The sequence below is a fragment of the Peromyscus maniculatus genome, chromosome 9 (assembly GCF_049852395.1).
Source record: "Peromyscus maniculatus bairdii isolate BWxNUB_F1_BW_parent chromosome 9, HU_Pman_BW_mat_3.1, whole genome shotgun sequence".
Classification (NCBI taxonomy): domain Eukaryota; kingdom Metazoa; phylum Chordata; class Mammalia; order Rodentia; family Cricetidae; genus Peromyscus; species Peromyscus maniculatus.
Window position 1 is genome coordinate 121,074,000 of NC_134860.1, and position 24,242 is coordinate 121,098,241.

A 24,242-nucleotide genomic window follows, 5' to 3' on the forward strand; every position below is an offset into this window, starting at 1 on the left:
TGGGAAATAGAGCAAAAAAAAAGAAGAGCGCATTGTTTCTTCAAAATGTTCACTAATTCTTTCAAGACAAGTAAAAGGATGATTAGTCACTTTAATAGTTGAAAGGAAACATGGACATTAATTTGTAATTAAGAGTTTTATAGCATTTATTGCATTTACAGTATAATAATTCTCTTGGACATAATTTTATAACTGAAAACTTAATAGATCAAGTAATTAGCATTTAAACTTTGCAAATTAAGGGAGTTTCTATCAAATAACTAATATTAATATTTAAATACTTCCTGATTTGGAGTGTGGTATATTACTTATGAATAAAAACTATCTATACTTGGATACAAGAAAAAGAAATGAGGCCTATTGTAGTGTTAGTAGGGAGTTAGAATGGATAAAGATTAGTGTAGTAAATGTTTAGTGTATCCATTTTAGTAACATGTAGGCAGTTTCTTTATGTAGTAAGTATAGGGAAAAACAGCAAAACCTTAGAACAATGATGCTTATCAACATTTCTTTAAAAAGTATTAAAAAACATGATTCATTTCTTATATGTCAACCGCATTATTTCATTTTGCTGTAGGATGTTTATACCTTCTGTGTGTCTTTGATGGTCCAACTAAGGGTCACTGCCATAGCCTCTTCCTGAGTCTATTGGACTGCCTCTTTCTGCATGGTGAGTGCTGTTTCTAACTTGAAAGTCTTCCATAATTTATTTCACGCATCCTTCCATGGCCCTATAATTGTTGCTGGTAGCCACCTTCTAAGACAGCCAGGACTTATATCAAGTCAATATGAGCAGTTTACAATTTACTCAGGAGTATATCACATGACCTTTATTTTTTCTTTTGTATGTATTTGTACATGTGTGATGCTATATGAGTATGTGTTTGTGTATATCCATATATGTGCAGGTGCACATATACATGTATGTATAAGACAGAGGTCAACATTGTGTTTCTTTCTCAATAATTTTTTATCTTAAACTTTGAGATGGTATTTCACTGGGCCTGGAGCTCACTGCCACAGATAGACTAGATGGCCAGTGAGCTCCATGAAACCACCTGTCTCTCCATCCTCAGTGCTGGTATTACAGACACAGAATGCCCATGGACTTTTACACTAGTTCTTGGAATCCAAACATAATTCCTCATACTTCTGTGGAAAGCACTTTACTCATCAAAATGTCTCTCCTGTCTCCATCATGGGATTTTTCTTATAGAACTGTTAACAATTATACTATGCTTTGACTAATACTATGAAAAACCCAACCTACCCCAAGTACCTAACCAACAGATAAGAAGATACAAAGGGGAGAGGAAACTGGAAATATGGCTCAACCAGTAAAGTACTTGCCATCAATGCCAAGAACCTGAGTTTGATTTCTAGAGCTCTTGTAAGAGAAAGCCAAGAGACATGGGAGTGAGCTTAGAGTGTGAAGTACTTGCTACATTAGGACTCCCAGGACGCATATAAATACCAGGTGCAGTCACACTACTCTAACCACAGAGCTGGGAGGGTAGCAGAGACACTTATCACAGGATTGGCTGGCCAGCCAATGTAGCAAAAACTTCAAATTCAAGGTTCAGTGAGAGATCACATATGAATGGAGTGTGGAGTGTTAGAGGAAGATACCTAGCATAAATTGAATTCAAATGTGTACACGTGGGCAACAGTACCATCATAAACATGTGCACACACTAAATATACAAATATTTGAACTTACACTTGCCCACTTCACCAAAATAAAAGGTATTGTGGGATGTGCTTGCAATTCCAGCCCATGGGATCAGGAGGTAGAGAGAGTGGCCCCCTGGGGTTGACTGGCCTAGCTAATTTAATTAGTTATAGGTCTATAAAAAAGCAAGTTGGATATTCTTTGAGGAATGATACCCAAACTTGTCATCTCACTTTCACATGATTGCTTACATGTGTGCACTGCACCTGTATGAACACATACCTACATACACATACATGTGGGGGAGAGAGGAAGGGAGGGAGGAAGGAAGAGTGGGAGGAAAAGATGGAGAGAGGGAGGAAGGAAAGGAGAGAGAGAGAGAGAGAGAGAGAGAGAGAGAGAGAGAGAGAGAGAGAGAGAACTTCCATGTGTTTTTAATCATCTTCCCTGATGCTTTATCATCAGCCAATAACTACCCACAGTTTGTGCTTTGTTTGAATGGGAGGATCATGTCTTCCTCTTGTAGTTGCAGTACTTTGAATGATTCTTGTGAAATTTAATTATGTTCCCAGGAGCTTAACTTCTGATTGTGCTCATGTGCAGGGAAATACCCCACCCTCCTCTTGTTATCACAGTTCTGGATGTCAGCACTGCCATTAGCTCAGTGACTGAGAAGGGACAGAGAGGGTAACCTGCTTTCCTTGGGATATTGGAGTGATCTGGGAGAAAGGAATGGTGGGGTTACTAGACATCTGAACATTTAATGCCAGTTTATGACTGGAAAATAGAGCTAAGCTGAAGGGGCAAGTCAGGGAAAGGTTTAGAAAGCAGAGTAGCCTTTAATACGGGCACCAATCTCAAACACACCATGGAAGGTGTATTAGAACCTCTTAGAATGCTGTCTAATCCCAGGTGTGTTATTTTTGTATATTTTTCAGTATGTATAATGGAGGAAAAAACAGCACTTTTACTTATATATTGGTTATGAAAAAAACCTTAGAGAATAATTTGCCCAGCACCACACAGCTACAAATATGATGTGCCAGAAGGTAAAACTGGAACCTGTGGCAGAAGTTCAAGTTCTTGAATGCAGTAAATATCGCATGGGTCCATGGCCCAACTCATATCTCCTGGGTCTAAACACTGCCGGAAACCCCAAAAGCATGTCTTTCAAAAAAATGTTCACTTAGTGGCAAAATCTGATCTGGCATGAGACTTAACTAATTGTCTTTACTTGTTTGTTTAAATGCGCTACAGAAATTATGCATTGGTTAATTAATGCATTGGTTACAAGGTGCCTCTTGGGATGGCCCTGCTGGTGACATTACCCTTCTAACAGCTGGAACTTCTGTACTCAAAAAGCTTTTGGGTAAGGGATATAAACACTGAGGCAAATTAGAGGAAATGGTAAAAGATGGAGGTATAAAATTAAAATAAGGTAATTTGTAAAGGACAGAACTGCCTTTTGTTCTTTTATTTTGCCTGTGCCAAGAAAAATGGTTGACACAGTGTCCTTCAACAGTGTTCTGAATCAGATTAGAGGGATGTATGGACCAAGACAGTATCAGTTCCGGTGGTATGGAGTGGAAGATGGACATGCACTGAAGAGGAACTACAGGAAGAAAAGGTGGGCTTTCTGAAGCAGCTTTAATCCTTGCCTACATCTACTAATCACAGGAAGCAGAGCGGACCCATTTATGGAGAAACCTATGTGCCATTCTTCATAACACATCACAGGCAAACTCCTCTGCCTGACAATGTTGGTATACATCCGGGACATTACAGTTCCCTGGAGGGAGCTGCAGTCACAGAATCAGTCCCTCCACTGGGAAGCCATGCTCTAGGGCATAGCCATTCTCCTTGGCTCAGGGGCCTCTCCTAGAGGCTTTGCTAGGGACCCCACTAGAGTGCTCTTCTTTGTGGTGATATTTTATTTGTGCTTTGATAAATAAAGCTTGCTTGGGGCCGGGTGGTGGTGGTGGTGGTGGTGGTGGTGCATGCCTTTAATTCCAGCACTTGGGAGGCAGAGCCAGGCAGATCTTTGTGAGTTTGAGGCCAGCCTGGTCTACAGAGTGAGATCCAGGAAAGGCACAAAGCTACACAGAGAAACCCTGTCTTGAAAAACCAAAAAAATAAAAATAATAAATAAATAAATAAATCTTGGAGATCAGGGGGAAAAGGCCAGCCATTCTAAGTAAACAAAGTCTGGCAGCACACGTCCTTAATCTGATCACTTATCAGGCAGGATCTTTGTGTGTTCCAGGCCATACTGGGGAACAGAGCCAAGTATGGTGACACATGCCTTTAATCCCAGTATCAACCATAGAGACCAGGAGGTCTGTACAGACAGGCAATGACCAGAAAGTGAGGTATCTGGGCTAAGAGCCAATGAGAGGGCAGAAAAGCCAGGCATATAAAGGCATGGGTAGACAGGAAGTAGCTTGCATTTGGAAGCTGCAGAGCTGGTGAGGTAAGGTTAACTGGTGGCTTTTCCTATTTCCCTGATCTCTAAGGTGTTCACCTTTGTATTTGGCTCTGTGTTTTTTATTTAGTGAGACCATTTAAAAATTTGTCTATACTTTTTTTTAATTCTAGATCAGTGCATTTCCATGCCTGGATCCTCACTCTTTTTGGTAACTGTCTCTTGGCTTATGAAAGACAGGAACTTTCACTTCATGACTTCTCAGAAGTAAAAGATCCATCTGCCATGTACTACCTTGCAGACTCACCTGCTCTCAGCTTATGCTGTTCTTCGGGGACAAGAGCTATGAGGATGAGGGCTGCTTTTGACGTGCTCAGTGCTTCTGTTTGAACAGCACATTGAGTGAATAGCATGCCTGCAAATCTCATTGGTTCCTAGTCCTTGTTGACAACTCTGTGCTCTAGATCTTAATACTTGTCTAAGGCTAACCTTTGTGCTCGTGTTCGGGATCTTGCCTTCTCCCTCACTAGGAACCTATTGCCTTTGTCCTTCTTATGGCACATGTTTTAAACCTCACCCTCCTGTAGAGCCCTGTCTTACATCTTCCTCTCACCACTGGCTACTCTGATGGTTGGGTTTTGTTAACTTGACACAAACTTAGATATATCTGGGGATAAGGAATCTTAATGGAGAAAATGCCTCCATAAAATTGGCCTGTAGGCAAGTCTCCAGGGTTTTGTCTTGAATAACGATTGATGTGGGAGGGCTCAGCTCACTTGTGGGCAGTGCCACCCCTGGGCTTGTGGTTCTGAGTGCTATAAGAACAGACTGAGCAAGCCATGGGGATTAAGCTAGCGTGAAGCGTTCCTTCATGGCTTTGGCTTTTGCTTCAGTTCCCGCCTTGAGTCCCTTCCTGGTCTTCCCTCAATGGACTGTGAACTGAAATATGTAAATCCTTTCCTCTCTGAGTTGTTTTTGGTCACAGTGTTTAACAAAGCAGTAGAACACAGTTATCAACTACTCTTTATCTTTCCTCTGAAAACATGCTTATCTTAGACCTTTTGCACTTTCTATACCAACAACCCTATGGCTGCATCATTTGCTCACCAGGAGTCACCTGTTCCAACAAGTCTTTCTGAACTTTTCCATCCTGGTCATGGGTCTCCTTCTAGGGTTCTAGGGTACCTTGTGCCTGCATAGCTGTGTGTTTATTTGCTGGCCCCTCCCCTCCACTGAGAGGTTAGAAGGACCTAAAGTTTAGTTCCGTCTATATACTTAGTATAATTAACATTTCCTGATTTGTTGTAAGTATGCAACAAATGGATGTATGGATGAAAAGTTTGTATCATAAAAGGATAAATTCTAACACTGATAGCTGTTACAAATTTAGAATAAAAATTAATTAAAATATACCTTATTAATACCTCCATTAAAAAAACATTTCTACTACCAAAGCTGTTAAAAACATATTTTATCTTGTTTTAATCCATGATTATTTTCCCACAAACATAGGTCTTATTATTTCAACTTTTGGTGAGAACACATATTGTCTTGTCTCAGTCACTAGACTGTTATGCTAGGTTTAGTCAGTTTACATGGGTCCTTTTAGTCAGGGACTAAATGCTAAATCCTGTTTATAGAGTCATTTGTTCATTACCCCTTGTGAATTTTAACACAAATGAAGAAGTCAGATCATCTACTAAAGTCATCTGAAATTTGATTATAATAAATAGACAATCCAAAGTTTGCTTTTAGGTTAGATGCAACATAAAAAGATGAACTATAAAATAAGCCTAAAATGTTACATCTCACAAAAATGGACATTTTAGTTAAAATTTCTGCTTCATTGTAAGTCACAGTCATGAAGGACCATTGCTCCCATTTTCTCTTACTTAAGTTTTGTGGCATCCAAAGTATTATTTCCAAAATTTTAGAATTAATGTGTACTCTGATGGTGCTGAAAATGTATTCAAGTAACTACACCCTGCAGAATAGACTATTCAAAATCCTAAAATTTAATGTTCTCAAGTTATCAAAGATATGGTAATGCTTTTGAACCAGGACTAAAATGAAATTCCTTTGGGGTTAATCACTATTGCTAAAATAAGAACAATGGATTAAACTGGCCATGTGTCAAGTTCTCACCCTTGGAAATGTGGTGAATCTGTCCAGTTCTTCAACGAAGCAGAACATCTGCAAGCTGATGGCTGACATAACAATCAAGAGGCTGGCAGTGAACACCACCAAGCTTCCAAGCTTTTTTCCAGGACCAAATATCTTGTATACAAAGTCTTCCAATGCAGGTGAAATCTTAATAAGCCGGACCACCCGAAGAACCTAGTTATGGAGAAAAAGATATACATGCTAGAAACAGAATTTTAAAGAAATCCATACTAAATATCATTTTTCATGGTACTGTGTAAAAAAGTCATAATTTTTCATTTCATCTGGAGACTAAAAATAGCAATATGGTAACTAAGACATCCCTAGCATATGGTCGGTCATATAGTGAGAACACTGCAAGTCTCAAATCAATGAGTAAGGACAAACATTGGCAAATGTTAGACATACAATATGATCATTCAAAATGGTATTAACTAGTACATACTGTTGACATGAAACTAATATTTTCCCAATGCTTAATACCTAAGTAAACATTTAATTCAGCATTAGTTATGTTTAATGTCTCTTGCAATAAGCCTTCCTAGATATTACACACTCATAATGGGGAAAAATCAAACATCTATCAAGGTCTGGCTCAGACTCCTACTCCAACATCTATTTTCTCCTTCTTCCTTTAAATAGATTTTCCTGAGTTTTAGCCAAGTGCAACCCAGGGCAACAGCCTCTGTTCTCTAGCCTCTGCATCTGCACTCTCTAGCTGTGTGTGCCTAATGATCTAGGCTCAGGCTTAACAGATAATGTAAACAAGAGTCTTGTGCAACTATAGGCATGGCAAATCAAACTTACCATAGATATTTATTTTCCGTTTCTCTGGACTAAAAATGGAAACAGATGGAATGGTACCCATGAACACAAACAGAAAGCCTTGCAAAGACTATGAAAGGTCAGATATAACCTAACAGGCTGGATCCTTTGATGACCTTGTGGAACAGAAGCACCTGTTTTCTCTGGGTGATCACCAACTGCTGGAGAGAAACAAGCTTCACTCTGAGATAACCCCTGTGTTTTTAGAGCTTTTCTGTATTTGCTTAATTTGTCATCTCTACTCTACAGATGTTATGTATTATGCCTCATATTTTTTTTATTTTACAACACCATTCAGTTCTACATAATAGCTACAGATTCCCATACTTCTCCCCCCCGCCCCCTCCCCCTCCCTCCAGCCCACCCCCAATTCCCACCTCCTCCAGATCAAGGTCTCCCCCGAGAACCGGGATCGATCTGATAGACTCAGTCCAGGCAGGTCCATTCCCTCCCTCCCAGACTGAGCCAAGCATCCCTGCATAAGTCCCAGGATTCAAACAGCCAACTCATGCAACGAGCCCAGGACCCGGCACCACCGCCCAGTCTGAGCGACAGTGGGACTAACGGGTGACAGAGATTTGTCCTGACTGTGGGCCAGGCAGGAAAACTCTAGCTACACAGGATGTTCATTTTTTTTCTCTAGTTCTATCCATTTGCCTTCAAATTTCCTGATGTCATTGGTTTTAACAGCTCAACAATACTCCATTGTGTAAATGTACCACCTTTTCTTTATTAATTCTTCAGTTTTGGGGCATCTAGGTTGTTTTCAGGTTCTAGCTACTACAAATAATGTTGCTATGAATATAGTTGAGCAAGTGTCCTTGTGGTATGATTGAGCATCCTTTGGGTATATGCCTAGGAGTAGTATCACTGGGTCTTGAGACAGACTGATTCCCAATTTTCTGAAAAATTGCCACATTGGTATCCAAAGAGATTGTACAAGTTTGCACTCCCACCAGAAATGGAGGAGTGTTCTGCTTGCTCCACACCATCTCCAGCATAAGCTGTCATTTGTGGTTTTGATCTTAGTAATTCCAACAGGTGTAAGGTGGAATCTCAGAGTCATTTTGATTTGCATTTCTCTGATGGCTAAGGATTTTGAACATTCTGTTAAGTGTTTCTCTACCATTTGAGATTCTTCTGTTGAGAATTCTGTTTAGGACTGTGCTCCATTTCTTACTTATAGTGTCTGGTTTTTTGCTGCCTGGTTTCTTGAGTCTTTATATATTTTGGAGATAAGCTGTTGCAGGATATTTGATGTAAAAATGTGTTGCTGTTTTACCATGTCTGCCTAAGGTACCTGATTGGTTTAATAAAAAGCTGAACAGCCAACAGCTAGGCAGGAGAGGTTAGGTGAGACTTCCAGGTAGAGAGACGAATAAGGGGTATGAATCTAGGTGCAGAGGGAACTCTAGTGAGACACTCATGAAGTTGGATGTACATTATGGAGGATAAGTATCAAGCCATTTGGCAGAGCACAGATTAATATAAATGGGTTAATTCAAGTTATAAGAGCTAGTTGGGGACAAGTATAAGCTAACCCAAAGCTTTCATAATTAATAATAAGTCTCTGTGTCATTATTTGGGGGCTGACAGTCCAAAGAAAGTCTGACAACAAAGTACAACTACAATCCATGCTCTGTTGGATGTGGGGTTGGTGAAGATCTTTTCTGATTCTGTAGGCTGCTGTTTTGTCCTGTTGACAGTGTCCTTTGCCTTAAGAAGCTTTTCAGTTTCATGAGATCCCATTTATTAATTGTTAATCTTAGTGTCTGTACTACTGGTGTTCTATTCAGGAAGTTGTTTTCTGTCCCAATGCATTCAAGGCTATTCTCTATCAGGTTAAGTATAACTGGATTTATGCTGAGGTCTTTGATCCACTTGGACTTGAGTTTTGTGCAAGGTGATAGACATGGATCTATTTACAGTTTTTTTTTACATGCCAACATAGAGTTATGACAGCCTCATTTGTTGAAGAAGCTTTCTTTTCTCCATTTGGCTTCTTTGTCAAAAATCAGTGTCTGTAAGTGTGTGAATTTATGTCTGGGTCTTTGATTTTATTCCATTGATCAATGTGTCTATTTTTATGCCAATACCATGCTATTTTTACTACTATAGCTCTGTAGTAGAGCTTGAGATCATGGATGGTAATATCTCCAGCTTTTAGTTCATTGTACAGGGTTATTTTAGCTATCCTGGGTTTTTTGTTTTTCTATATGGATTTGAATATTGTTGTTTCAAAGTGTGTAAAGAATTGTGTTGGAATTTTGATGGGGACTGCATTGAATCTGTAGATTGCTTTTGGTAAGATCCATTTTTTTTTCTATGTTAATCTTACCAAACCTTTAGGATATATTTCCATCTTCTGATATCTTCTCCAATTTATTTCTGCAAAGACTTGAAGTTTTTGTAGTATAGATCTTTCACTTGCTTGGTCACAGTCACACCAAGATATTATATATTATTTGTGGCTATTTGTGGATAGACACTGATTAAAATTGATTTTGTCATGAATTATCTTATTTTCTCTATCTATGGTGATTGAATTTTTGCTGGGAATAGCGGTCTGGGCTGACATCCATAGTCTTTTAGAGTCTGCAAGAGGTCTGTCCAAGCTCTTCTGGCTTTTAAAATCTCCATTGAGAAGCTGTCTATAATTCTGATAGGTCTGCTTTTAGATGTTACTTGGCCTTTTTTCTTTGCAGATTTTAATATTCTTTCTTTATTCTATATGCTTGGTGTTTTGATTATGTTGCAAGGGACTTTTTTTTCTGGTCCAGTCTATTTGTAAGCTTCTTGTACTTTTATAGGTATGTTCTTTTTTAGGTTAGAAAATTTTTCTTCTATGATTTTGTTGAATATATTTTCTAGGCCTTTGACCAGGGATTCTTCTCCTTCTTTTATTCCTATTATTTTTAGGTATAGTATTTTCATAGTGTCTCAGATTTCCTGGATGCTTCGTGCTAGGCAATTTTTAGGCTTAAATTTTCATTGACCGATGAATCTATTTCCTTTACTGTATCTTCAATGTCTAAAATTCTCTTGTATTCTGTTGGTGAAGCTTGCATCTGTAGTACCAAGGTTTTCCATTTCCAGAATTCCATCAGTTTGTGTTTTCTTTCTTGCTTCTATTTCCATTTTCAGGTCTTGAACAGTTTTATTTGTTCATCAACTGTTGCTCATTTTTTCTTGGGTTTCTTGACATTCTTTAAGAGATTTATTGATTTCTTCCAATTTTTCAGTTGTCTTCTCCTCTTTGTTTTTAAAGGGATTTTTTCATTTCTTCTTTAAGGACCTCTATTATATTCATAAAGTTATTTTTAAGGGCATTTCCTTGTACTTCAGTTGTGTTGGAATGTTCAGGTCTTGCTGTTGTAGGGTAGCTGGGTTCTGGTGGTGACATACTGCCCTTTCTGTTATTGACTGTTTTTATACTGGCATCTAGGCACCTTGATATGGGATGATTATAGGTCTATGTGTTGATTCCTGTGTTTGTCTTTGTTAGTTGGGTGTTTTGTTCCTTGGTTTCTGTTTCTTCTTTGATCTTTTGGCTTAAGGGGCTAAGGGTTCTAATGACTGGTAAGACTTCAAGGTCAGTAGGGTGTCTCTGCTGGGGCTTTTAGGGCCTTGCATTCCCTGATCTGGTCTGGCCTCTGGTAAAGCTGAAATCTTCTTGGGTCTCTAGATCTGGCCTGGCCTCCAGTAAAGCCTGAATATTCTTCTGGGGTGTGTAGCACCTGTCTGGCTCCTGGTAGAAGTGCTGGGCTGTTCTTCCAAGTGGTGTGGACTGTGTCTGGGCCTATGGAGTCTGCTGGGGTTCTGGGGAAGGACTGCTTATGGACTGCTTGGTGAAAGTGGTTGTGACTGGTGAGGTCTGTGCCTCAGTGGCAGAAGTTCACTGGCATTGGCAGCAGGGCCCAGCAGCAGTTGGGCCAGGAATTAGCTGAGATGACGTTGGCTTAAGGAAGCATCTCAGAGGACAGAATCCAGGAAGGGGTGCAGTTCTGCTGGCAGCTGGATCATTCACCTAGTCTGTTTTGTGTGGCCTAGTCCTGCTTGGCAGAAGTCTTCTGGGGTTGGGGAAGGGCCCAGCAGTGGGGCTCAAGGATTAGCAGGGACAGCATGGGCCTGGGAAAGGGTCACCCACCGGGTGCAGTTCTGCTGGCAGGTGAGTCACTCACCCTTTCCAGCTGGTGTGGTCTATGCCTCAGTGGCAGAAGTCTACTGGGACTTCCTCTAAAAGTTCTGCCAACATCTTATTTGGTTTAGAATTTTATATCTATGAATAGATGTGTGATAAATACATGTATATACGTGTGTATACTCGTATACAACTAAGTGGGAGTAGTGTAGCCACATATTTGATCACACACTGTGAACCCAGAGATTGTGTTATTTACTGAGAAAACCTGTTTGTAGTTGTGGTATGGATGAAACAAACCTTTGATCCAAGAGCTTTCTGCTCGAATATTATAAACAGGTTTAAATAAAGTCAACCATAGGTCAAGAGGGAGAGCAAGCAACCAGTTGACAGGAAGTGAATAGAGGATGATTAGAAAAAAACATAGACAGTAAGAGGGAGTCAGGAATATGGATAGAGAGATGCATAGAAAGTAGAAGGGAGGGACATTTCAGTTTGAGGTGGGTTTTGAAATGGCAAAGGAGGAGAGAGGCATCTGGGATATTGGCTGAGGAGGAAGGTCAGTTGGGTGCTTTCTCTGCCTCTGAGTTAGCAGTCTTTCACACAAGCATCTGGCTCCAGAGTCTTTGTTCATAAAATCAAATGACTGAGATTTTATTAACAACAGAGCAGTTTTTTTTTTAAAGATTTGCACATATTACTATGAATTCTAAGGAATCTAAAAACAATGGTAATAATTTGTTAATGCACTATTTCTGGTAGTTAAGATGTCATTGAATCTCCCTCAAAGTCATATTACTATATATGTACAATATATATTATGTGGTTTTATGTAGTTTTTATAGTAAATGATTTCCATTTTCACAGGAAATAAGAATTAGTTGTATTACCTGGAAATATGTGAACTGAGAATGATAAAGATCTGGGTACACATGGAGGGTGGTTCCAATAACAAGCAGTAGTTCAAACTTGTGGAGAGATGAGCTGATATAGCCAGTAAATCCCAAGCACCATATCTTCAGAAGTGCTTCCAGGTCAAAAAGGACTGTAAAAGCTACCTAGAGGAACAAGGAGACATCAAGATTGACATTTAAGACTATACATTTCCAATTTCCTTATATATTTATCAAAAGTGAGTTACAGCCACTGTATATAAACTAAAAAACCCCACAAGGTCAAGAATGACATTTAACATTTAAAAATTTATATATATATACATATGAGTGTGGTTGCCTGTAGAGGCCAGAGAGGGCATTATATCTCCCTGCAGCTAAGGGGGCTTTGAAATATAGATGTGAGTGCTAGGAACTGAACTCTGGTTGTCTGCAGCCAGAGTTCTTTTTATTTTTTTATTTAATTTTTTTTACATTTTACATACCAACCACAGTTCCCCCTCCCTGCCCTTCTCCCACTCCCTCCTCCACTTCCCCCCACTTCACCCCATCCACTCTTCATAGGGGGTAGGGCCTCCCTTGGGGAGTCAACACAGGCTAGCATACCAAGTCTGGGCAGGACCAAGCCCCTCCCCACCTGTATCAAGGTTGAGTAAGGCATCCCACTATAGGGAATGGGCTCTGAAAAGCCAGTTCATGTACCCAGGATAAGTCCTGGTCTCACTGCTAGGGGGCCCCAAAATAGATCAAGCCACATAACTGTCACCCACATTCAGAGGACCTAGTTTGGTCCCATGCAACCCCAGAGAAGCTAGATAAAGAGGAGGATCCTAAGAGGGACATGCATGGATCACCCCAGGAAGGGGAAATGGTTAAGATCTCCTGGAAAAACTGAGAGGGGCCATTGAGGAGATAGAGATGGCACAGTTGGGGGAGGGACAGAGAGAGCAATGAAAGAGAGAGCTTGATAGAGGGAGCCATTATGGGGTTAGAGAGAAACCTAGTGCTAGGGAAATCACCAGGAACCCACAAAGATGACCCCAGCTAAGACTCCTAGCAGTGGTGGAGAGGGTGCTTGAACTAGCCTTCCCCTGTAGTCAGATTGGTGACTACCCTAATTGTCATCATAGAACCTACATCCAGTGACTGATAGAAGCAGATGCATAGACCCACAGCCAAGTACTTGGCTGATTTCTGGAGTTCAGTTGAAGAGAGGGAAGAGGGTTTATAGGAGCAAGGGAAGTCAAGATCATGATGAGGAAAACCACAGAGACAGCTGACCCAGCGAGTGGGAGCTCAAGGACTCTGGGACTGACAGCTGGGGAGCCTGCAGCCAGAGTTCTTAATCTCTGATTTATCTCTCCAGTCCTAACATTTTTTTTAAAGCTGTGTTTGAATCACATCAGTTAAAACACAAGAGACCAAAGCTATATTAGATACTCAGAAATGCCATTGATTTATCTAGCTTTTGAGGTACATAACAAGCAGAGAAATTGAGAAGCTATAACAAGTAAGAAATTTGTGTATATAAGTTGATATATTTTAAAATCTTTCACATAAATTCCAATAACTTAATATCAAAAACAGCAATACTATAAAGTGCATAAATATAAGTAGCAGGTAATAACATTATTCTTTCCCTGCTCTGAGGGTGACACTTTTTATTTTATTAAAATAGATTATAATTGGAATTAAAATAAGCAATACTATATTAACTTCTAGCTAAAGGACATGAGAGTGAATGTTGGGATTAGTCATAATTTTACAATGTCTCAGCACACACTGTAAATTGTTGGAAATTAAATCCTCTTTTTTCTGGGCCATTATTGAATATCCAAAAAGATTTTATTCCACTCATATTTGGAAAATGTAGAGAATATAGAGTAATTTAATTATAGTAATAACATATCAAGAGGTGGAATACTAGAAGCAATGCAGATTGTTAATTTAGATATGCTGAAGGATTTAGTTATTTTTGAAGGCTACCATGTCTGTAGATTCTAACACAACACATCTTAATTTCTAACTGCATTCTAAATACTATCTATATTCCCACGGATAAGCCTAGTTCTCATCTCTCACCAAAGATGCTTCTATTTGTAGCAGACAGAGACCATTCTAGGAATCTACAACTAGTCAAAATGCAAAAAAAAAAGTGGAAGAGATGCTACATCTACAATATAACTCCATTCTGATGGTTCAGAAAACATCGCAGAAGAGAAGACAGAAAGACTGTAAGAGCCAGAGGACCAGAAAGTCTACTTGGAGGTAGGGTCTTCTATATATGATATAAAACTGCACCCATGTAAGACCAGCACAATGACAATACCAGTTGACATGCCAACATGGATGAGGAAAATCTCACAAGACCCCATGTTTAAGAACTACAGGCAATTAATGGCTGAGAGAGGGAGAATAGAACTGCAGTGGTCCTCTGATAGCTTATCCAGCCTAAATGCATATACACATATGAGCAACATTAAATAGACTAAGTTACACACCACACACACACACACACACACACACACACACACACACACACACACTTGTAACAATAATAACTATGAGATGTAGACAAATTTCTAAACAGTCTTATTAAATAAAAAACACAGAGCCAAATACAGCGATAATAGCTGAAGAGATCAGAGAAACAGCAAATAGCCATGACTAGCCTTGTCTTATCACCTCACCATATTTTCCCCAGAGGGCTTCTTCCTGTCTAAACTGCACTTGTATTGCCTTCCTGCTCTAAGCCCAGCCACATCACTTCCTCGTCACTGCCTGTCTATACAGACCTCCAGGACTCTATGGTTGGTACTGGGATTAAAGGTGTGTGTCACCACACTTGGCTGTGTCCTTGACCACACAGAGACTCTGCTTGCCATGTGATCAGATTAAAGGTGTGTGCTACCACTGCCTGACTTCTGTTTATGGCTCGCTATGTGACCTCTGATCCCAGGCAAACTTTATTTATTAACATACAAATAAAATCACATTTCAGCACAAATAAAATTATCACCACATTGAGATAATGTTAAGACTACAAGAAAATGTAATTAAGCTTCTTAGTTCACCTTTGTCTGTTAACATACTGTGTTCTCTCCTCATACATACAAGTCTGGTACTTTAAATGTCACTGTGAATGTTGCTTTTCTCTTTCACATGCATCTTATCCCTCTAAATTAAAGGAAAAAGACCCTACTCACTTTGGACCATCTACATAATTTCCTGTGGTGTTTATAACTTATTCCACTTAATATTCTCCATTTTAATTCGCTGACTGATAGCACTTGAAAAAATCATTAGGCATACACAGTCAAACACTTCTATCTATTCTCCTATACATCAGCAAATGACTAACATTTTGTTTAGCTTTAAAGAACTGTAGAACAGCCTGGTCTCTCTCACACCATTATGCCTTAAACTTCAGCTTGCTGGAATTACTTGTGTGTGTGCTATCTTGCCTGTTTTATTGAGGACTTTATACATATAAATAGACTTCCACCCTTGGCATTAGGAGAGTGGGTGCAAAAACAAGACTTGTGTGTTTTAAAGTTTGGAAAGTAAATGATCACTTCTAAAACATTTATAATAAACTATCTGCCTCTCAGGAATGTCAAAAGTTATTCTTGTCCCTAAATTTTGATCAGCAATAGCACAGTCAGATGCAATGCTTCTCATGTATTAATGTGTGTATTGATCTCTTAGAGTTAATTTCTTTTTAAAATAATTATATTTTGCTGTTCATAGCTTTGTCAATGTTATGTGGTGTTATTTTATCTTTCTTATCAGTTTTGAGAGTTTTTTTATATTAAAGTCATAAAACTTTGTCTACTAAATGTACTGGATATATTTATCCCTTAGTTAATAGTTTACTTTACAACTTTGCATTTTACACTTTCATATCCTGTCTTCAGATGCTGTTTTAAAAAATTACCTTTTGAAGTGGTGTTGTGGCTTGAACCTGTAATACCAGCACTGGGCAGGCAGAGGCAGGAGTAAGTTGAGACCCTGTCTTAAAATGATAAATAAAGTATGCAGAATGGGGCTTGAAAACTAGTATTTAGTCACCACAGCCAAAAAAGTATTATGTCGCCCTATTTATTTGGGCCACATTACATATTCTTTAATACAACTTTCACATATATTTTGTATATATATTTCCCATAGGCATACAATATATATGAGAGTGCATGTGCATGGTGTGTGTGTGTGTGTGTGTGTGTGTGTGTGTGTTTCTACATAGTTCCAAAAGACAGAAAAGCAACTGATTTTTCTGTTTGGTTTTATATGCCTACATAACTCAGATATTTTTAGTAAAGTCTCCTGGGTCTCATTAGAAATGTGTATATACCATCTGTAAATGAAATATTTCTTTTTTAAGATTTGCTTGGGAGTTAATTATACTAGTTGCCCGGTTGTAGAGATCTAGCTGTAAGGTAGTTACTGCACAGTACAGTGATAATAACTGGAGTTCTTCATCTTCAGTGAGAATACCATCAGTATTAGTATGCAATGTTCCAAATGAGGCTTGATAATTAAGGGCTTCAGATTTCTATTTTCTTACCATTCATCAAAGCAATAGCATATATCACAAAGACTTCCAATAGGCATTATTTGTTTATTTGAGCAATACATTCTAAATAATAAGAATCACCTGTGGACATTTAATGGCAAAAATATATGTAAAGAAATTCTAATTTACTTGAGATTATAGATTAGCCTCTCACTGGGAAAACTGTACCACAATGTACAGGAGAGGATTAGCTGAAATAGTTAATTATTTTGGTATGTGTTGTGAGGTTTGGCAGAGAATTTAAATTCAGAGGAATACTAAATAGTTCTTAGAAGTATCCAGGAGGCAAACTTGAGAGCCCCTTGCCATGGGAGATTCAAAAATATTTCTGTAATCTCAACTTTCATGATTGTTAAGACATGGTAGAACTTTCTAGATTATTGTTATTGGTCACATAATTTGAAGAAGGTAGATAGTCTGCCTGTAGAGCCAAACTACCTGAAAACCCTCTCACAAAGCTACCCAAACAAATGTTCAATCTTAAGGGTTTCTGAAAAACCCAGTGAGAAAGTAGTTAGTGTGTATGGAGTAGATATTCACTGTCATTCTTAGCTTCCAGCCCTTCAGTATGGTAGCCCCTCAAAGGACTGATGGGATGATGGGTTTTCATCAGAGGGCTCTGCTATCAAGTCTGTATTAGATCTATTGTGCCCTTCATCTTTCTCTCCATCTCATGCCCACTACCTTGGAACTCTTTCCATAAAGTCCATATGTTGTGGCTTATTGTTCCTGGGCAAGGATCACAAGCCCACATGAATTTTTTCACTGTAATTTATTCAGTCTGTGGTATTGTGAACTAAGACAACATCCTTGTAGACTTTCTCTCTCTGTGATTATTTTTAAATAGAAGTTTACCTTCTTAAATACTAAGATGATTTTGTAATAACTTCCCAATAATATCTTATTGCATTTTTTTTGGAAAATACTTAATAAATATATGGGAAATATTTCTTTCTTCTTTAAAAAAAAACGTATTTATTCAGAAACATCTAAGTATGTGGGTGTTTTGCCTGAATGTATGTTTTTGCACTAAATCCATGCCTTGTGTACATGGATGTCAGAAAGGGCATTGGATTTCCTGGAACTGGAGTTACAGAAGGCTGTGAGCCACCATGTAGGTGCTGGTAATTGAAACCAGGTCCCTTGAAGAGCAGCCAGTGCTCTTAACCACTGAGCCACCTCACCAATCCCTACCTTTCTGTGGTGGTATTGTTTTCCCCAAAATACTGTATACCCTAATAAACTTATCTGGGGTCAGAAACAGAAAAGCCACTAGATACTTAGGATAGGAAGTGGTAGCACACACCTTTAATCCTAGCATTTCAGAGGCAGAAATTCATGTGTTCAAGGATACAGCCAAGCATGGTGGCTCACGCCTTTAATCCCAGGGAGTGATGATAGAAAGCAGAAAGGTATATAAGGCGTGAGGACCAGAAACTAGAAGCTTTTAGCTGGTTAAGGTTTCAGGTTTTGGAGCAGCAAGCAGTTCAGCTGAGATTCATTCTGGATGAGGACACAGAGCTTCCAGTCTGAGGAAACAGGACCAGCTGAGGAACTGGCGAGGTGAGGTGGCTGTGGCTTGTTCTGGTTCTCTGACCTTCCAGCATTTACCCCAATACCTGGTTTCAGAATTGTTTCTACTAATAAGAACTTTAAAGATTCCTGCTACACCTTTCTTTTTACTCTTACTTTGAAGCAGCACTGCCCACAGTTTCTATGTATGAGTGTAGGTGTACAAATGTTTTAGACAGCATGTGGAGGTCACTCAGAGGACAACTTTGATGTCAGTGTTGGCTTTCCACCTTGTTTGAGACATTGTCCTTTGTTTTCTGCCACTGTGCATGCCAGACTCCTAAGCCCATCAACTTCTGGAGATTCTACAGCTGGTAGTGGCCATGTTGAAGGGGCTGCAGTCAGCAATGAAGCTTATGGAATTCAACCACCAAATCGCAAAGCTATGATGGGTACATCCCAGAGAGGCAAAATACCAGGAGGGTTGTCTTTAGAATGACCCTTGCTTCTGCTGTACCTTCTGCTTGCTGCTGCAGTGTTCCTATTGTATTTGGCATAGTGTGATTATTATGTGAATGAATCCCACTGTATCTAGCACACGTGACTGTTTCATGGGAAAATCCTACTTCTCACTGGGCAATTTACATGCAGATGATAATGAAGATGATTTTTATAAGAGCAATAATACTTAGTTGGATTAATGATTTAATTGAACTTTCCCAGTCAGCCTAAAAGACACAGGTGGTTAAGACAGTGAATTTGACTAGGGAAATGGTTTGGGCTGCTCTGCCAATTGCTCCAATGAGAGATAAAAAAAAAAAAAAAAGACAGAAATAAGAGTAGAAAGCCCCCCCCCCCCCCGCTAGATGTGAGACTTCGTGAGAATGGAAAATAAGAACAAGGAAGTCTCATGTATTATAGTCCCAGGAATTCTGGCTGTGAAAAAATAGGCTGACAATTAAAGAAAGCAACTATGTCCCTACACCCAAGGCTAGGCCTGAGTTTATTGGTCATGTAGCTTACAGAATTAATCACAGGTTTCAGTGTGCACCTTGAAAAAAAAACAAAGTTGTGAAAGGAAATTAAATGTCCCTTTTGGGTGTAAAGAAAAATAGATGGTTAGCTAGACCACTTGAATAACGTTTTGTAGAGTAGAAATGGGATAGGAATCTGATACATTGAAACTGCAAACAGCTGCCCATCAGCACAAAGGAACTGGCTCAAATATACTTGGATTGCTTAGAAACTTTTTAATAATAAAAGAATCATTTCTTTGGGGTGAAGATGTTATGGTGGGAAAAGTAATACAAAGGAAAATATTTAACTACTTGTGGGATTCTATGAAAGACATCATGTAACTTGTGATCACAACGTGATTTCTTCCTGTGTAAATATTTTAATTTGCTTTTGAAAAAGATGTAACTTGTGGTTGTGGGATAATCTTTCCTCATGTAGAAATTTTTGTCTTAGGTAGAACAAAAGGGATGAGAGAAAACAGAGCAGAGAAGAAAGAGAAAAATAAAATGAGGAATTAAGCTTTGACCTCTGTGGTGGTATTGTGTTCCCCAAAATATTGTTCACCCTAATAAACTTATCTGGGGTCTGAGACAGAACAACCACAATATTAAACATAGAGGACAGGCAGTGGTAGCATGTAGTGGGTAACCATTCCAGCTTTGATCTGAAAGTTCCAACCCCCATTGAGGCTTCGTCAACTGTCACACCTACAAGGTGGGGCCAAGGGAGGCACCTGGAGACCCGAGATCTGGATGGGCCAGCGCTCTCTCTGTTCTGGGACCTTTGATGGTGGAGGTTGACCGAGCAGAGCTCCAGAGAACACCGCTGGACTGCAATACACCTTTCCCAGACCCCACGACCTACCTATCCCTTTATTTGTAAGTTACCCACTAAATAAATCTATCATTCAGTACTATCTCTTAGTAATTGTTTATGAATACATATTTTATTCAGATTTTGAATCCTTTGAAGTTACCTAATCTTGTATTCATATATATTGTTGTATCTTATTCTTTTTTATCTAGAAGGCTGTTCAATTAGTATTTATTTAATAAATTAAGTAAACATTGATTAGTTCAAAACTTCAATTGTTTAAGACTAAGATTTAAACACTTTGCATGAACATTACATCCTTTTGAGACAATGGACATTTTTAGCGAGGCAAACAAATATTTTATATTGGGAACTGAAAATTTTAAGATTCCTGCTACAGCCCTCTCAGATAAGCCTTTTGTGTATTTAGTCACCAACTTCCCATCTCCTGACTGGTTTCTCTGAGCTGCTGTAGCTGTACTTTGACACTCAGCTCTACAAGAGTTATGGGGCTCTGAACCACAAGGTTCTCACATTTTTACAGAGCCCTTTACCCACTGAAGTATCTCTCCAACCCTCCTCTTTCTTTTATCTCTTTTTCCAATGAATCTTTGACAATTTTGTTTCTAATTGCTACTTCCTTTGGAATTCGAAAACCACAGATATGTGTACATTTATATGTTCTGAATATCAGTGTCAGCTTCCTTCACGAGGAGTAATTCTTTTCTTTTTGCATTTCCCAAAACCAAGAGTGAATTTCTAGCCCTCTAGAGGTGATTTCATTCCTTTTGGAGAATGCATGATCTGCTGGGTTGTCTCAAGCTGCAAATAACATAATTCCACAAAAGGGGGGGGTGAAGATAAACATAGAGAGGTTTATTTGGGCTCACAGTTCTGTTTCAAAGTCTAGGGGCTGTACCTACTGCAGACGTGGTACAATATTACTTGGCAAGAAATGAGGATCATGCATGAATATGTATTCTTCAATTTCCCTTCGTCTTATAAAGTCAGCAATATTCAATCATGAAGACTCCATCCTGGTGACCTTAGACCCTTTCCCCCAAAGATCCTATCTCCAAAGTCTGTATTTAGGTTAGGCTCTCATTCTCTTTATGAAAAAGATATATATTTTTCTAATGTTTTTGGTGTGTACATATACATATGCAGAAGCCAATGGGATTCAGAAAAGGTCATCAGATACCCTGGAGCTGGAGTTGCAGGAGGTTTTGACTCTCTTGATGTGGGTGCTGGGTACTGAACTCTGATCCTTTGGAATAGCAATGAGTACACTGAGTACTGTAGGTGGACTTTTCTTTACTTCCCACCAGTTTCCAAATAACTGACATGGAAACTAAATATTAATTATAAATCCTTGGCTGATAGCTTAGGCTTACTACTCACTAGTTCTTACAACTTAAATTAACCCATTTCTTTTCAACTATGTGTTGCCCCAAGGCTCATGTACCTCATCTGTGAACTTCATGTTGCTTCTTTCACATCTGGCTCATGACTGCTCTGACTCCACCCTTCTTCCCAGCATTCTCAGTTTGGCTCTCCTGCCTTACTTTATCCTCTCCGGCTACTGGCCAATCAGTTTCTTTATTAAACCAATCACAGTGACATATATTCACAAAGTGTAAAGGGGTATTCCACATTTCCCTTTTTTGTCTAATTAAAAATGAAGGTTTTAAATTTAACATAGTAAAATTGTATACAACAAAATAGTTATTAAGTAAGAATTATAGTTACAATATCCAGTTCATTTGTATTTGGCAAAATTAGTGAAAATACTCCATTATTTACTCTATCTTGATGAGTCTAAAGATCTGTACCTAATTTACCTTCTATCACAACTAAGGGAAACTATAACTATGATTGTCTCGTCTTCAACTCTATCAAAGACCACAGAAGGATATAATTTTACCTGAGTATATAGGAAGTGTAGTGCAAGTCACTTCAAAAACGACAGAGACATCTGGCTGTCTGGACAGTCACTAAGTTCTGTAGTGTTGGGGCATCTAATCTGGCCTACAGGCCTGGTATATTTGATAGATATTTCTGAGAAGCAGGGAATTCTGAAGAACTGTCCTACCTTGTTTTGGCAAAGTTTGGCAGTTGCTTTCTTTTGTATCCTGTTCATACAGTTTGGACAATATACTATCAGCAATTGAGGCGAGGCAGTTTATTTGCCTAAATGACTAGCTCTTGCCTAAAGAAAACAAACTCCATATGGAGTTTGTCTGATGCCCATTTATCTTCTCTGATGTAGATTGGTGCTGTCAGGAGCAGACATGTCTCACTGTCATGAAAAGCTTTAGATTATTAAAAATATTAAATGCCATATTCTGTAGGTCTTTGAAGTGTTTGAAGACCATCTATCTCAATATGCCTGTTTATGACCTTGAAAACATACCTAATATGACTATGAGTTTAGCTATTATAGATGACTATTAATCTATTTTCTTAATAATATATTACATTTTTAAATGAGCTGTATAAACATAGTACCAAAACAAGAGGTGAAACATGAGATAACTCATTGAATCTACTCTGAGAAAAAAGATAAAGAAATAATAAAATAAATAGGTAGATCACTGAATCTATACTGAAGAAAAAGGGGAAGATATAAAAATGACAAAAGGTAGACTACTGAATGTATTATTGTTATCAAGGGTTAGGAAAAAGACTAAGCAAAGGAGATTAGATTTAAGGTTCTTGTTTAAAAAAAAAGTCTGCAGGGAACCATGACCACACCTAACAGCAACTTTGAAATCTTCAAAAGGTGATGGTACCCCACAAAGATGATTCCACATGGATTATGATAAAGCCATTAAGCTGATTCACACCATGGAAAAATTGATTTTGGACTACAAACTGGTCAGGACAATTTCAAGATGACTAGCTGAGATGATCCAGCCTGACAGACTACTTGAGTAAGGACTTGTGACAAGCCCTGAACTTTCCTATTATGCAGAGACTGGACAAATGATACAGGACTTGACAATTAACCCCAGAATTTTCTTTTCAAGATTCCCTAAAGATATCTTCACCCCTAGAAAGAAAAAAGAAAAAGAGAATACAGATATGAGATAGGTCAATCTATTATGAAAAGAAAAAAGAGAGAATATGGATATGATAAGATAAAAAGGGAGATTATGGAATCTACTTTTAAAAAGGAACTACTTGTTTTAAATAAGATAAGTAATGAAAACTTTTTGGTCTGAGTTTATCAGATGTTACTGGACTGGAATATATATATATATAATGGAGTTTTTATCTGAATCTGTCAAATGTTAATGGACTAGACATCATTAATGTAATCTTGACTGTGTATATTGTATATACTTACTGGATATAATTTTTCTTGTATTAGTTATAAGCTTTTTTAAATTTTAGACAAAAAGAGAGGAAATGTGGTATTGTATTCCCCCCAATATTGTGTATGCTAATAAACTTATCTGGCATCAGAGACAGAGCAGCCATAATATTAAACATAGAGGATAGGCAGTGGTAGTACACGCCTTTAATCCTAGCATTCTAGAGGCAGAAATCCATCTGTTAAGGATACAGCCAAGCATGGTGACTCATGCCTTTAATCTCAGAAAGAGAGCCTTTAATCCCCCAGGGAGTGGTAGTAAAAAGCAGACAGGTATATAAGGCATGAGGGCCAGAAACTAGAAGCATTTGGCTGGTTAAGCTTTCAGGCTTCTAGCAGGACAGTTAAGCTGAGAGCCATTTGGATATGAGAACACAGAGGCTTCCAGTCTGAGGAAACAAGACCAGCTGAGAAGATGGCCAGAACTTTTAAGATTCCTGCTACAGAAACATACATACAGTATAACAAAATCAACTTTAAATTTGTATCAAAAACCAAAATCATATCATTATAAAATAATTTGAAATTAATACTTTTTTGATTAAAGTAGATTCAGTAATCTACCCTTTTATCTCATAATTTCTACATTATATCCCCCTTTTCCCCTTTAGAAATAGATTTTTGAATTTAACTATTTTTTCTTAGTCTTTTTTTTTACTAAGAACCAATAACAATTTGTAACTACCTTCCCCTTAAATAATAATAAACATTCATAATCCATCTTTTGGGAATATGGGCCTTGTTCTCTAGACTATTTCCTGTTCTTTGAAGGCATTGGAATCTTTGGGGAAACCTTGAGAAAATCAGGATAAGTGTTAAGTCTTGTCTGGAG

At 38.5% G+C, this 24,242-nt stretch overlaps 1 protein-coding gene across 3 annotated transcripts in view; it reads right to left on the minus strand.

Annotated features, from left to right (window-relative positions):
* Nucleotides 1-24,242, minus strand: part of Nalcn (sodium leak channel, non-selective) — a 301,887-nt gene that overhangs the window by 147,240 nt on the left and 130,405 nt on the right. For all 3 annotated transcript variants that reach the window (XM_006978781.3, XM_042285329.2, XM_015997513.3), the window contains exons 12-13: nt 12,114-12,281; nt 6,240-6,431 (exon numbers count right to left, since the gene is read on the minus strand). In XM_006978781.3, the coding sequence (XP_006978843.1) occupies nt 6,240-6,431; nt 12,114-12,281 (360 nt within the window). The remainder of the gene's footprint in view (nt 1-6,239; nt 6,432-12,113; nt 12,282-24,242) is intronic.